Consider the following 13,599-nt stretch of genomic DNA (forward strand, 5'->3'; position numbering starts at 1 on the left):
GCTCGGAGTCCTTTTAAAGTCCTGATTGTCAACGCGATGCAGGTGCGGGGCTGGGGAACGCCCCCCTCGTTGGCAGCACTGGAACACACACACACAAAAGCACAACAGGCTGAGAACCGAACCATGACAGTACCCCCCCCTTAACGGACGCCCCTTGGCGGACCACCTGGCTTATCAGGATGCGCAGCATAGAAGGTGTCGAGCAAAGACGGGTCAAGGATCCAGGAGCGGGGGATCCATTGCCGCTCCTCTGGTCCGTAACCTTCCCAGTCGACCAGATACTGGAAGCCCCGGCCCCTGCACCTTGAGTCCAAGATTTCCTTGACCGTGTAGACAGGATCCCCATCGACCACTCGGGGAGGAGGCGGAGCGGGTGCTGGCGGGTTCAGTGGGCTGGGAGTCTCTGGCTTGAGGAGGGAAACGTGGAACACTGGATGCACCTTGAGTGAAGGCGGAAGACGGAGTTTCACAGTTACTGGGTTGATGACGGTGAGTATTTCAAAAGGTCCAATGTAGCGCGGACCCAACTTCTTCGAGCAACCAGCCAGACGCATGTCCCGGGATGAGAGCCAGACCTTGTCTCCTGGCTTGTAAGAGGGCTCCGGACGCCGCCGACGGTCCGCAATCTCCTTATTGCGGGCCACTGAGCGAGATAGCGCCGCTCGGGTCTCCCGCCATACCTTGTGGGCCCGCCGGAGGTGGTGTTGGATGGTGGGCAGTTCGACGGGACCTTCCTGAGAAGGGAACAGGGGTGGCTGGTAGCCGTACGCCGCCTTGAAGGGAGAAAGACCTGTCGCAGAGGACGGCAGAGTGTTCGTGGCGTACTCGATCCAGGAGAGGTGCGAAGACCAGGATTCCGGGTTGTGCAGGCAAACACATCGTAGAGCAGCTTCAAGGTCCTGGTTGGCCCTCTCCGTCTGGCCGTTGGTTTGTGGATGATATCCGGATGACAAACTGGCTGTGGCGCCCAACAGCTTACAGAATTTCCTCCAGACCTGGGAGACAAATTGAGGACCCCGGTCGGACACCAAGTCCACCGGAATGCCGTGAAGACGGAAGACATGACGGACGAGGAGTTGAGCAGTCTCCCAGGACGATGGCAGTTTGGATAGAGCAACAAAGTGAGTCAATTTCGAAAACCGGTCGACTACGGTCATGATTACCGTGTTCCCCCTTGACCGGGGGAGGCCGGTGATGAAATCCAACGAGATGTGAGACCAAGGCCGCGTCGGGATGGGTAGCGGCCTCAGCAGTCCCATCGGCGGCTGGTGGGACGATTTCCCGCACGCACAAGCGGTACATGCCTTGACGAATTCTGTGACGTCTTTCTTCATGTCGGCCCACCAAAACCGCTGGCTGATCAGGGCAAGAGTCCGGTTGATCCCTGGGTGACATGCCACTCGTGAGGTGTGACCCCATCGTAGGACCTCAGCCCGCACCGGGTCAGGAACGAACAGTTTCTCTGCCGGGCACTCTTCCGGCACAGCGAGCCCCTCCTGGGCTTCAGTGACTTGCTTCTCGACCTCCCAACGAACTGCCCCCACGAAACAATGTGCGGGTAGGACTGGTTCTGTTCCATCCTCCGGCGCGGCCGCATCGTGGATCCGGGACAAAGCGTCTGGCTTCTGGTTCCTGGATCCTCGGCGGTAGTCCACGACAAAGTTGAACCTTGTGAACAGTAAGGCCCAACGTGCCAGCCGAGAGTTGAGTCTTTTGGCTGACTGAAGGTATGCCAAGTTCTTGTGGTCCGTCAACACCCTAAAGGGTTCCTTTGCGCCCTCCAGCCAATGTCGCCATTCTTGTAGAGCCAAGACGATTGCCAGAAGTTCCCGATTCCCGACGTCGTAGTTGGCCTCTGCGGGACTCAGTCGCCGGGAGAAGAAGGCGCAGGGATGGAGCTTCCCGTCTTCTGGCGACCGCTGGGACAGGACCGCCCCCACTCCTGAATCCGACGCGTCAACCTCGACCACAAAAGACAAATCTGTATTAGCGTGGATGAGCACTGGCGGGTTGACAAACTGCTGTTTCAATTTCAAAAATGCATCTTCGGCAACAGGTGACCACCTAAAGGGTACTTTAGTTGACGTCAGTTTAGTAAGGGGGGCTGCCCGTAAACTATAATCTTTAATAAAGCGACGATAAAAATTAGCGAACCCCAAAAATCTTTGAAGCTGTTTACGGTTTTTGGGAGTCGGCCACTCGACCACGGCTTGAGTTTTCACCGGATCTGCCCGTAACTGCCCTCCCTCAATAATGAACCCCAGGAATTGCGCAGACTTGGCGTGAAACTCGCACTTTTCTGCTTTCACATAGAGCCGGTTTTCTAATAGGCGCTGGAGGACCAGGCGAACATGTTGCCTATGCTCATGAATATTGCGTGAGAAAATCAGGATATCGTCGAGGTAAACAAAGCAAAATGTATTCAACATATCCCTGAGAACGTCATTAATTAAACATTGGAACACTGCCGGGGCGTTGGTCAGTCCAAAAGGCATGACACAGTACTCAAAGTGTCCGAGTGGCGTCTTGAATGCAGTCTTCCACTCGTCCCCTTCCCGTATTCTCACTAAATGATAGGCGCTTCGGAGGTCCAGTTTAGTAAAAACCCCGGCCGACTGCAATGGAGCAAATGCTGAGTCAAGCAGGGGAAGGGGATATTTATTCTTAACAGTAATATCATTCAGACCGCGATAGTCGACGCAAGGGCGGAGTGTCTTATCTTTTTTCTCAATGAAGAAGAATCCAGCTCCTACGGGAGACTTGGACGGGCGTATCTGACCTGACGCTAGCGACTCAGTAATGTACTCCCGTAACGCGTCCTGTTCCGGCTGGGACACTTGATATAAGCGAGAACCCGGCAATGGTGCACCGGGAATCAGGTCAATCGCACAATCATACGGACGATGGGGTGGCAATGCTCGTGCACGATCTTTACTAAAGACCTTACTTAAATCATGATACTCTTTGGGGACGTGGTCAAGACATACCGGTTCGGGAGTTAAGCTAGCTGGTACCGATGTTGCCCCTCCTGCCGACTTTAGACAGTGGGCATGGCAGAAGGGACTCCAGTTCTCTAAAGCCGGCCTTTCCCAGTCGATGTCCGGATTATGCGTTCTAAGCCATGGAAGGCCCAACACTAGGGGCGCAGAACGGGACGGCATAATAAAAAACCTCCTTCTCTCCTCGTGATTTCCCGAGAGTCTCAGGTTGAGAGGACCGGTAGACAGATGTACCTCCGCCAGTAGGCGCCCGTTGAGGTCGAAAACCTGCTTGACCTTTTCCAAGGTCTCTACCGGGCTTCCTAATGCTTCAACCACACACGGGTCTATAAAACAATCATCTGCTCCGGAATCGATTAACGCACATACCCTAACACTCAACCCGTATCCAGACAGCTCCCCCGACAACTCTAGCCGTTTCTCACTGAGAGAAGTCCCCGATGGAGGGCTGGGTTCGGTTCCCCCCGGTTCATGCTTACCCTGACTTGCATCCTTCTCGGGCTTCAGGATCTCATCGGCACGGCCCCCCAGTCGAGCGTTCGGCCGCGTCTGGCGTGAAGGGCGCGCTGGGCACGACGCCACACGATGTCCTGGCTGACCGCAGTACAGGCAGGCTCCAGCGAGCCACCGGCGACGACGCTCCTCAGGGTGCAGGCGTCCACCACCCATTTGCATGGGCTCCCCTCCGTTGTCCGGAAGTCCAGGAAGGGTGCGCGCTTCAGCGACGTCGTTGAGAGAGAGTCTAGACATGTCATTGTTCATGGCTGCTCCACGCCGCTCAACAGCACGCTCTCGGCCCCGTTCCCGTACCCGATTGTCCAAACGGATTGTTAGTTCAATGAGTCCCTCTAAAGAGCTCGTGTCGTCGCGGACTGCCAGTTCATCTTTGAGTTGTGTATTCAGTCCCCGACGAAAAATGCGCCGCAACGCACAGTCTCCAAAACCGCTCTCGGCGGCCAGAATGCGAAACTCGATTGAATAATCAGCGACCGATTTTTCCCCCTGAACTAAATCTAGCAACCGACCCCCGGCCTCTCTCCCCCTAACCGGATGGTCGAACACGTGTTGAAATTCACCCACAAAATTTGGAAAAGAAGACCGAAGGTCTGGTCGTGCGTTGCTCACCACCATAGCCCAGGTAGCGGCTTGACCAGTCAGGAGGCTCATAACGAACGCTACTTTGGATTGATCGTGAGCGTAAGTAAATGGTTGCTGGTCGAAAATGAGTGAACACTGATGTAAAAACTGACCGCAACCTCCAGGAGATCCATCGTAGCGTGACGGGTGGGGCAAAACGGGTTCTCTAAACGTAACCGGGAGCGCCGACATGGCCGTGTCTGAACGCGGAAGTTCCGGGTTCAGCACCCCGCGGGAACTGAGCTGCTCGAGTCTCCCGAACATCTCCTCACAACGATGAGCAAGTCTACCCACCACCTCTTGAAGACCGGCCAAGGTGGTCTCGGTTTGCCCGACCCGTTGTCCCTGACTGGTCAAAGCCTGTCTCACCTTCTCCGAGTCTGCGGGATCCATGGTCGGATTATTCTGACACGACTCAGCAGAGTCGATAAAAAACGAATCCCAGAAAGACAGGCTCAGAGGAGGAAAACAATCTCGTTTAATCACTTTGGATGCACCGAGGAAACAAAGCTTGCTCGCAGGCAAGTAAGCGAAATTTACAGCGGTGCCCCTGCACACAGGCGAGGCACACGGCAATAACAAAAGGCACTTGCAAAAGGCAAGGAGGAATTGGGAAACACAAAACTCCCGCAAAAGGCAGGGAACACGAATGTAACAAAAAGCGCTTGCTACTGCAAGGAGAACTAACATAACCAAAATCGCTTGCAAACGGCAAGGAGAACTAACGTAACAAAAAAACACTTGCTAACAGCAAGGACTAGAAAAACATAAATCGCTTGCACCCGGCAAGGACGACACGAAATGTACACGGAATCAATCACACGAGAATAACAACAAAAGGCGACGCGGAAATACACACGTGAATACAAGTAAACTAAAGACGACGGCAGATTCAAGAAACTTTACCAACAAGGAAACGCGGAGAACACTTGGACACGAAGATGAGCAAATAATAATCCGACGGCTTGCTGTGCCGCTCGGAGTCCTTTTAAAGTCCTGATTGTCAACGCGATGCAGGTGCGGGGCTGGGGAACGCCCCCCTCGTTGGCAGCACTGGAACACACACACACAAAAGCACAACAGGCTGAGAACCGAACCATGACAAAAATGAAAAATTCCAAAACTATAATAGCCCTACTGCCATATTACAAATAAATTGGTTTCTATACTGTAGCATTTTTTTAAATATGCAAAAGCAAAATATATTATTTGTACCATTTTTAGGACTAAAAACAATTTCTCTTCATAACATTATATGGCACTTGCGTCCTTCTGATTTTCCGTATGAAAAAGTTTGCAGTAATATCAAACACTAAACTTATTGGAATCCACACAAAATGTGAACTTCTAGAAAAATTACAACTTCATGCTTATTAATAGTTCTGTGTCAGTCAATTATTATTTCAAATATGAATTGAAACAAGACTACTACATGTTTTTTCTATGGGGCAAACGTGAAATCTACCAAGCAACAAGTGGCTTTGCAAATGTGTGACGTGACCAGTAAAAGCAGTCTGTTTGCTGATCTGTACCTGCCATATTTCACTTATGAAGTTTTATAGTAAATCACAAAAGATTTGTGTGATGTCTGTGCGGCTTTACAGTACACCAGGCAGTAAAACGGAGAACTATCCCCTGGTCTACTGTTTTAGGCACTAAATATTTTTCCGCCATATAAAAGCGCCACTAGACTGCAATAAAAAAGACCAATGATAGATGTGCTTGACTAAAATTGGTCCAATTTTTTATGTTGAAACATGAAAAATGGTTTATATCCTCAGAGCACATTAGTGTAAAAGTTAACAGCGACATAGAGTGTGACTCTCTGACTTGTTTCACAATTGAAGAGGGAACATGCAGAGTCTTAAATTTAATCACTGCACTTCAGAGATTCATTTGGAGACATTTCCTGATTATTATTATTTATTTTGGTCTGATGATGAAAATTGTACCACCCACTCCATATTCATGCCTTCCCGAGTATGATGATGTGTATTTAATGGATCCTGAACTGCAGGAACACACTGTGCCTATTTGAAAATTGTAAGGGGAGAGTATAACATGCTGAAAAATAGCATCACAAGTTTGCCATTTAATAACTTCTATATTTACTATCAAAATATACACTGGCAATTTATATGTAGGAATATGCTGTACTGTACATAAAACAACAATATATTGACACCTGAATAGAACTACACGTTCCAAGTGTAAGCAATAACATTTTAAAAAAAAATTCCGAAGAACAGTAAACAAATACACTAATGCTATATTATTTTAAATATTGATTACATAAATAAATATTAATGTAGCGCTACTGACGTACACTATGAACAATAATGGGTATAGCTTCTCCCAGGGTGGATTGCATCATGTCGCCTGTAGATGGCGCTGTTGCAGTGCTAACGTCGGTTGACAGCGAGCATAGTAGAAAAGCTGTACTGTAGTAAAGTGGTCAGCGAGGCATATGTTTGCGGGTGTAACAAGCTGCAGCAGCATCATGTTACTTCTCTTAATCCTTCTCCACTGTTAACCGGCACAGCAGTGGCCCCAAGGATGTACGGGGATGGAGAGGGCACCGTGTGGGACCGGGTCGGGCGGCCCCACCGGGACTGTATGTGCTACCTTGGACCTCCGACCAACTTGATGCCGATGTAAGCGTTTTTGTTTACATTCGTGCGTGGCGCGCGCTTTAATGTTTGTGCTTGAGTGGACCTGTTGCACGGTAAATATTTGTGAGGCGCAGGAGAATGTATTTTAGAGATTATTATTGTTATTTAAAATAAATAAATAAATAAATAAATAAATAAATGAATAAATAAATGAATGAATAAAAAAATTGTAGTAGTCTAATATACAACAAAAAATATACAACTCAGTCCGGAGCATTTGTCATTTCATTTAAATGGGATTATGTAGCACTATAATTATTTTCTACTTTGGTGCCATCATATCAAAAGTAAATAAACAAATTCATATATTTTTAGACTTTAGCATGTTTTTATTTTTATCGATTATTGTGTTTATCCTACATCCATCCATCCATCCATTTTCTTGACCGCTTAGTCCTCACAAGGGTCGCGGGGGGTGCTGGCGCCCATCTCAGCTGGCTCTGGGCAGTAGGCGGGGGACACCCTGGACTGGTTGGTTTATCCTACATATTTTTCTATATTGCAATGTTACATAACAGCAAATAACTCTCTGTAAAATATATGATCCCTTGCAGCTTAATTGGTGCACTATTATGGCCATTTTACAGTATTATTGTGTTAGTCTAATGCCACCTGCTTGAAATAAATCCAGTCGCAGTTCTTCATAAAAGCCAATTACATACATGAGCTACTGTGTGCAGTCTGACCTCCATTAAGTATGCTCAGGTAGCCCGGAGCCGTCACTAATATTTTATCTGCCTCGTCACAAATCACTTTGTGATTGATTCTTAGTTTTCTATAAGCCTCGAAAAGGAGTTGCAGAGCCATAGTAGGTCGGTATAATGCTTGCAACACCAGTCACTAGCACTTAATGTCTTTCACACAACGGCTGAGCCAGTGAAGGATGATGATTTCTGTACAGTACATGAGTGGAAATGCGGGGTGGGCTTTATTTGTTCAACATACAATACTAAGCTCCACTCTTTGTAACCAGAGACAGATCCTATCTCGTCAAGAACTCGTCCAAATATACAGGATCCCTTTCGCTACCACCTCCACCCTTTTGCTCCGTTCTCTTCCCAGCGGGATGCGCAAGTCGCCCGAAGTGAGCCCCAGAAGGCTTTCGGACATCAGCCCGCAGCTCAGACAGCTCAAGTATCTTGTGGTGGACGAGGCCATCAAAGAGGACCTCAAGTCTTCCCGCTCGGTCGAGGACATCAACAGTGCATCCATAGAGGAGCGAATACTGCGGATCACTGGATACTATGGATACCAGCCTTGGAGTGCCAGCTACAAGAGTGAGTCCAATAGTGTTGGAATACTGCATGTGCACAGATGATATAAGGCGAGGGAGCTAAAGTTTACATATGTGGTTATTTGAATATGTTTGTTGTGAGTGGAGCAAAGAGGCAATTGGTGAAAATTGCAATATTGAGAGGGATCATTTACACGTCTTATGCCTCAAACACATGTACACTTATTAAAATACATTTAAACCAATTAAAATAAACAAAAATAGAATGTGTACTGTACATTATGATGTCTGCTTTGGATACATGATTATGCCTTTAAAAGGTGGGGCGTGGTTGGGTTGGCATGTGACATCTGCGAATCTGCATGTGAGTGATAGGTGAGAGCTGTGGATGACATCAGGTTCTGCATGAGTGTCTTTATTGTGTTTTAGGGTTTTACTGTTTTTCTGGTGTTCAATAAGTGGATAGTAGTCGGTAGCAAGTGGGTAAATTTCAAGAAATTCAACCGCTTTGGACAAAATCCAGAGAAAAGTAGTTTTTGTGTAAACAAACATCAATCAAAACAGTGGGTTTGACACAAACGTTTTTGGTTTCGTAACACCCCTAACAACACCTCTAACATCTGAACAATGGTTTCAGTCTAGAAAATCAGCTAATTCAACAATTGGGAATGGCTTTTGATTGCAGGGTTTTCTAATTTAGTAAAATACAGACCCCAACCTCTGCTAACTATTATAGATACAGTACTCTGGCTGTGCATGAATTGGTGCTGACTCAAATTAAAGTGTGAATTGGCCATTAAAAACGAATGCCGAATCTGAATTTTTGGATGAGTGAGAATGAATAGCATAATTTGACGTGTGTACTAGCATCACAGGAATGTTTGAATGGTAACGTGTGCTGTGTAAACAGTGTCGTGTGATGCCACCCGAAAAATTAGCTTTTATATTAAGCAATCACTCAATAAAGCCCATCTAGGCAGCATATCAATGCCTTTGTTGCCTTCTCTATTGGCCTCTGACGTCGTCCTAGCACAAAGGGAGTTTGCAAACAAGGACATACAAACCCTGCTAGGTTAGCTTAGCACTAGCTAGCTAGTACAACAGACCTAACATGGATGGACGACAGGGATGGCTTTAAAACTACCAAAAGCGGGAAAGAAACTCACCATGTGGCTAGAATGGCAAGGGTTCCTGGATTTTAAAGTAAAACTAAAAAGGAAGCACTAATAAATATGCTAATAAATGTTTGAATGTATGCTTGAGATTGGCCGTATAAAAATTTTGTTGACTGCCATGATAATAAAGTGCCCCTCCCACTAGGGGATCAGAACCCGAAACAGAACCATAGCAGCCCAATGAAAAAACATATAAAACGATATAACTCGACCATGGCACTGAATGTTTTGATTCTAATGAACAAAATAAGTAATTTCTGAAATTTGACAATTTAAATATATATTCGACAAATCCACATTCTTTGGAGATATGATTTTAAATGATCAATAAAAATGGTTCATCACTTGCCCGAGTGTGTTCGGGTACGGTATTTGTGATTGAGCAGTGATCAGTGTCAGGTGTGATTCACCTTTTTACCCACACAGTCAGCTGGAACAGGCTCAAGTTGCCGTGCAATCCAGTATAGTTGCAAAATTGAACAATTAGACTAATGAAGCCAAATCCTTCGCTGCAACTCATTCTTTCAAAATTGTCTTTTAAAGTGTCACTGTTGCTCAAGGTTGGTGCAGCGAGCAGAGCGAGTTTGCTTCACTGAAGCTTGAGGCATCACACAGTTGAAACCATGCTTTGAGCTGTTGATTCTTTGAAGATTTCTATTTTATCTTCTCTCTTGCTTTTAATCTCTGCGTCACTTCTAGAGATTTGCATCATTTTGAGGGGCTTAACACTTAACCCCTTTGGGTCTGGCTCGATGTGATTGATAAAACAACACTGTACTTACATTGTGGAAGCAGCTAAACACAATTTAGCCTTCCACCTTTTTGTCCCTCATTTACCTCATGTGAATACGCTCATTAGGATTTTGTTTGCAACTTTTTAACATAACTGGTGTTGTTATGTATCAGGCATAAGACACTAAAATATTTGTGTATTGGCTTCTTTAAATTCACACGGCTAATGAGAACACATCTACAATACACACATCACAATATACAGTAGCTGCTGCTTTACTTCAGCAAGGAGAACAACAATATACTTATTGTATGTGATTTCCTTTCCAAGAATTGCTTCACATAATTGCACTAAGAATATAAAGTCATTGACTGCTTTATTGATCTACAGCATAAAAGCAAATTAAGCTTGACATGTGGGCGCCTAGAAGCAAAAAAAAGATATTAATATTACTATTTTTACTGTTACTATTCTTACTGCATTTGTAAACATGATTCAAAATTTGGTTCCAGAAGGGGAATATTTGATAAAACTGACATTAAGCATATGAGCGCTAGGAGCTTGTCACCCATGAAGTTGTGGCAACATTTGTTTTGTGCTGTTTGATCTTATTTTCCATATTAAATGATTTTGCCATGTGGACTGTTTAACCTGCAGATCACCATAGGCTGTAGTTGAAGTCATTTAGCAAATGCAGTAACTAGAAAAATTGTGTGGAAAAGATTAATATTAATGTAATTTATAATAATAATAATAATAATAATAATAATAATAATAATAATAATAATTATTATTATTATTATTATTATTATTTTTAATTCTATTTAATAAATATATATTTACATTAACTGTGTTCCCCAAAACGTATAAATACATTCTATTTTAAATAATGCCATGGTGCCAAAAACATATTTGTTTTTTTGTTGTTGTTTTTTTTTAATGCTAGAGCATATGGAGGGCTTTGATTCAGCTTCTGACCTGAAGAGGTCGCTTAAAGCAGTGGTAGTTATTACATAAAATGGCCAGCAGGTGGCAGCAGAGTATACGAGATCAACCAGGGCCATGTTGCAACAAGCTCTTTTCCCCAGTTTTAAACTGGTTTGTGAATAATGATGAAAATTAGCTATATTCAAATGCTAATTGCTGCAAAACGGTAACAGATGAAAACATACTTCTTTTTTTTTTTCCTGATGAAAGAAGCGACTCTAATCCTTTGTTTAGGGTCCATGTTTTTATAGCAATAGAACAAAATATTCTGTGGGGCTTGCAAAATCAGTCAAAATCCAGTAAAACAGCCGGGAACGAAGGGGGTTGCTTCAGTGAAAATGGCTGCAAGTGAATGATTTAATACTGGTATTAGTATTGTTATTATTTGTTAGATTAGGGCTCTTCATGACTAGATAGATAACTTGAGCTAGGCCGTTGTGTCGCTGTTTTGTCCTTGCTTGGCGCCTTTCTATCTGTCTGCATTCTGACATACGTATCCAGTAAAAACCAATTAAGGCCATCAAGCCACACATTCTCACATGGGGAGGCTGAGCCGTTCGCCCATGTGGGCGGGCGGCCTAGACAGTATAAGTTAAGGGACGATTCTGAATAGATCAGTTCCTCTTCCGCATACTAATAGAAGAGGGCTCCACAGCTGTGTACTCGATCTTTCTGGCATCCAGTAAACAGTTCAACTGAGAAAATGCAGCCGTCTGGTTATTACTGTTAGTATAATAACGTGAGCATTAAGATACAAGAACCAGTGGAAGTTCCCACCCAGAACTTTACATCATACTTTATAAGATAATGTCCTGGGATCTCGTAGTATGTAATAGTACTATAATGTAATTTTATCTTAAAAAAATAAAATAAATAAATAAATAAAACTTTCCATGGAAATGTAACAGTAAAGTTTGTAAGGCAATTTGGCCAGTGTGCGTAGTACTTCTGAGCAGTGCATTTCATTAACCACCAACCCAAAGCAAAAAGAAATGACGTGCGGTGACCACGCACATGCACGCAAACCCACGCTCACCCGCCACGCTGCCTCAATGAAAGTGTCAAATGTCACCTAAAAATGTTGTTCACTTTTAAAGTGCAGGTGAGTCACTACTTCAAGTAGAAAGCCATATGACTCACGTTACTCTGCTTGTGAGAGGTTGATTTAAGTAGAAATGCAGTCAATGAAGTCACAAGTTGTTATTTCATGAACAAATACTCACATTGACGCACAAAACAGCAAAGCACCTGCGCTCTATTTCCTGTCTGTTGAGTCTGATGTCAAAGAAAAGGTCATAGACAAAATGCTGTTCTTTTCCCCCCAAAATGTTTTTGTCAGATCGAACAAGCGAGAAAGATGACATCAGCTTCGATGGAATTAGACCAAAATGGCATCAGAAGGGCTTCCATTACCGCCTGTCCGCTAAATTAACTTGCCAAATGAATCATCATTCATTTGGAGTAGAGAAAACATTGCTGTAAATCATCAGGTGACAAATAAATATAATTACGCAATTTCAGGTTCAGTTAACATTGTTAGTAAAACAAATGTTTCTCCCCCTAACTCGTGGTGCTGTCTGCTATGAGGCGGGCACTTTTAATTTTGCATGATTTATGCCGCCTGGTTGTCTCATGCTGATCATTTACAGTTGCTTCAGAGGTTTCTACCCTATTGAAACGAAAATTGCTTTTTGCAGAGACCAAACTTTTAATGTGCCAAAGTTTTGTGTATATGCTAATGCTTGGGGACATTTACATATGTAGCAGGGGTTTATAAACCAGATTTGTATGAAAATCGACTGGGTGAAATAGGCTGTACTTGTTGCCATGGTAACCAGATAACACGCACACAGCTGACAACATAATGGCATTGTTTTCCAAAAACCTGCAGTTTGAGCCTCATTTATATGTACATACATACAGTATACATGTGACTGAATGGATAGTTTTTTTCCCTTGTGTCAAGTTGTCACTACAGGTGTGCTCACAAAGAAACACAACTTTTTTATTTTGTATTTTTTTTTTATAAATATATAATTTACTATAACAAAGCTAGCATCCGCCTCTGGTGCAAATGTTGAGGTTGACGAGGCGTGAAACGAGGTTGGATTCTAATTTCAGCTCAGCTTTTGGTCATGATGAGACGCAGGGTGCAGGAACAGGTTGGAGAGTTATATACGGTCATTTACACCTGACTGTGACAGGTCTGCCAAGGCAGGACTGACTTGGACTGACAATTGGAACATGTTCTTATTATTCAGCTGGAAGCTGTTGGAAAGAGGAAGTAGTTATGTGGATATGTTCTTCATGAGGATTTGGCAGGAGATTGTACTTAAAACATGCGGTGGTGTTTAAAATTGGACCGTCTTCAAACAGCATGCTAGCGAGAATGTGTAAATGCTGTATTTACCACAAAAAACTCATGTTCCATAATTTTAAAGTTTCCTCAATATGTGAGTACGTTTTTTGTTTTATATATTTAATACAGAGCAGTGATTCAAACTGTTGTATGTAATTGAGTTAATTTTGGGAAGTACTGCCTTCAACTATTTGCAGGATTTGCACGCACTCTCTGAACGGTCCCAAAATGCAACAAAATACGCCAAAAGCACCAATGTAAAATAGTGCTTTGGTGCTATCTTGTGGCAACTTGGTACTAAGG

General features: G+C 44.3%; 1 protein-coding gene across 1 annotated transcript in view; it reads left to right on the top strand.

Annotated features, from left to right (window-relative positions):
- Positions 1–6,594: 6,594 nt before the first annotated feature.
- Positions 6,595–13,599, top strand: part of slc35f3b (solute carrier family 35 member F3b) — a 45,600-nt gene continuing 38,595 nt past the window's right edge. The window contains exons 1-2 of the mRNA XM_077495827.1: positions 6,595–6,790; positions 7,871–8,085. Of these exons, the coding sequence (XP_077351953.1) occupies positions 6,693–6,790; positions 7,871–8,085 (313 nt within the window). The 5' untranslated portion in view covers positions 6,595–6,692. The remainder of the gene's footprint in view (positions 6,791–7,870; positions 8,086–13,599) is intronic.

This window comes from Festucalex cinctus, chromosome 14 (assembly GCF_051991245.1).
Source record: "Festucalex cinctus isolate MCC-2025b chromosome 14, RoL_Fcin_1.0, whole genome shotgun sequence".
Lineage (NCBI taxonomy): Eukaryota > Metazoa > Chordata > Actinopteri > Syngnathiformes > Syngnathidae > Festucalex > Festucalex cinctus.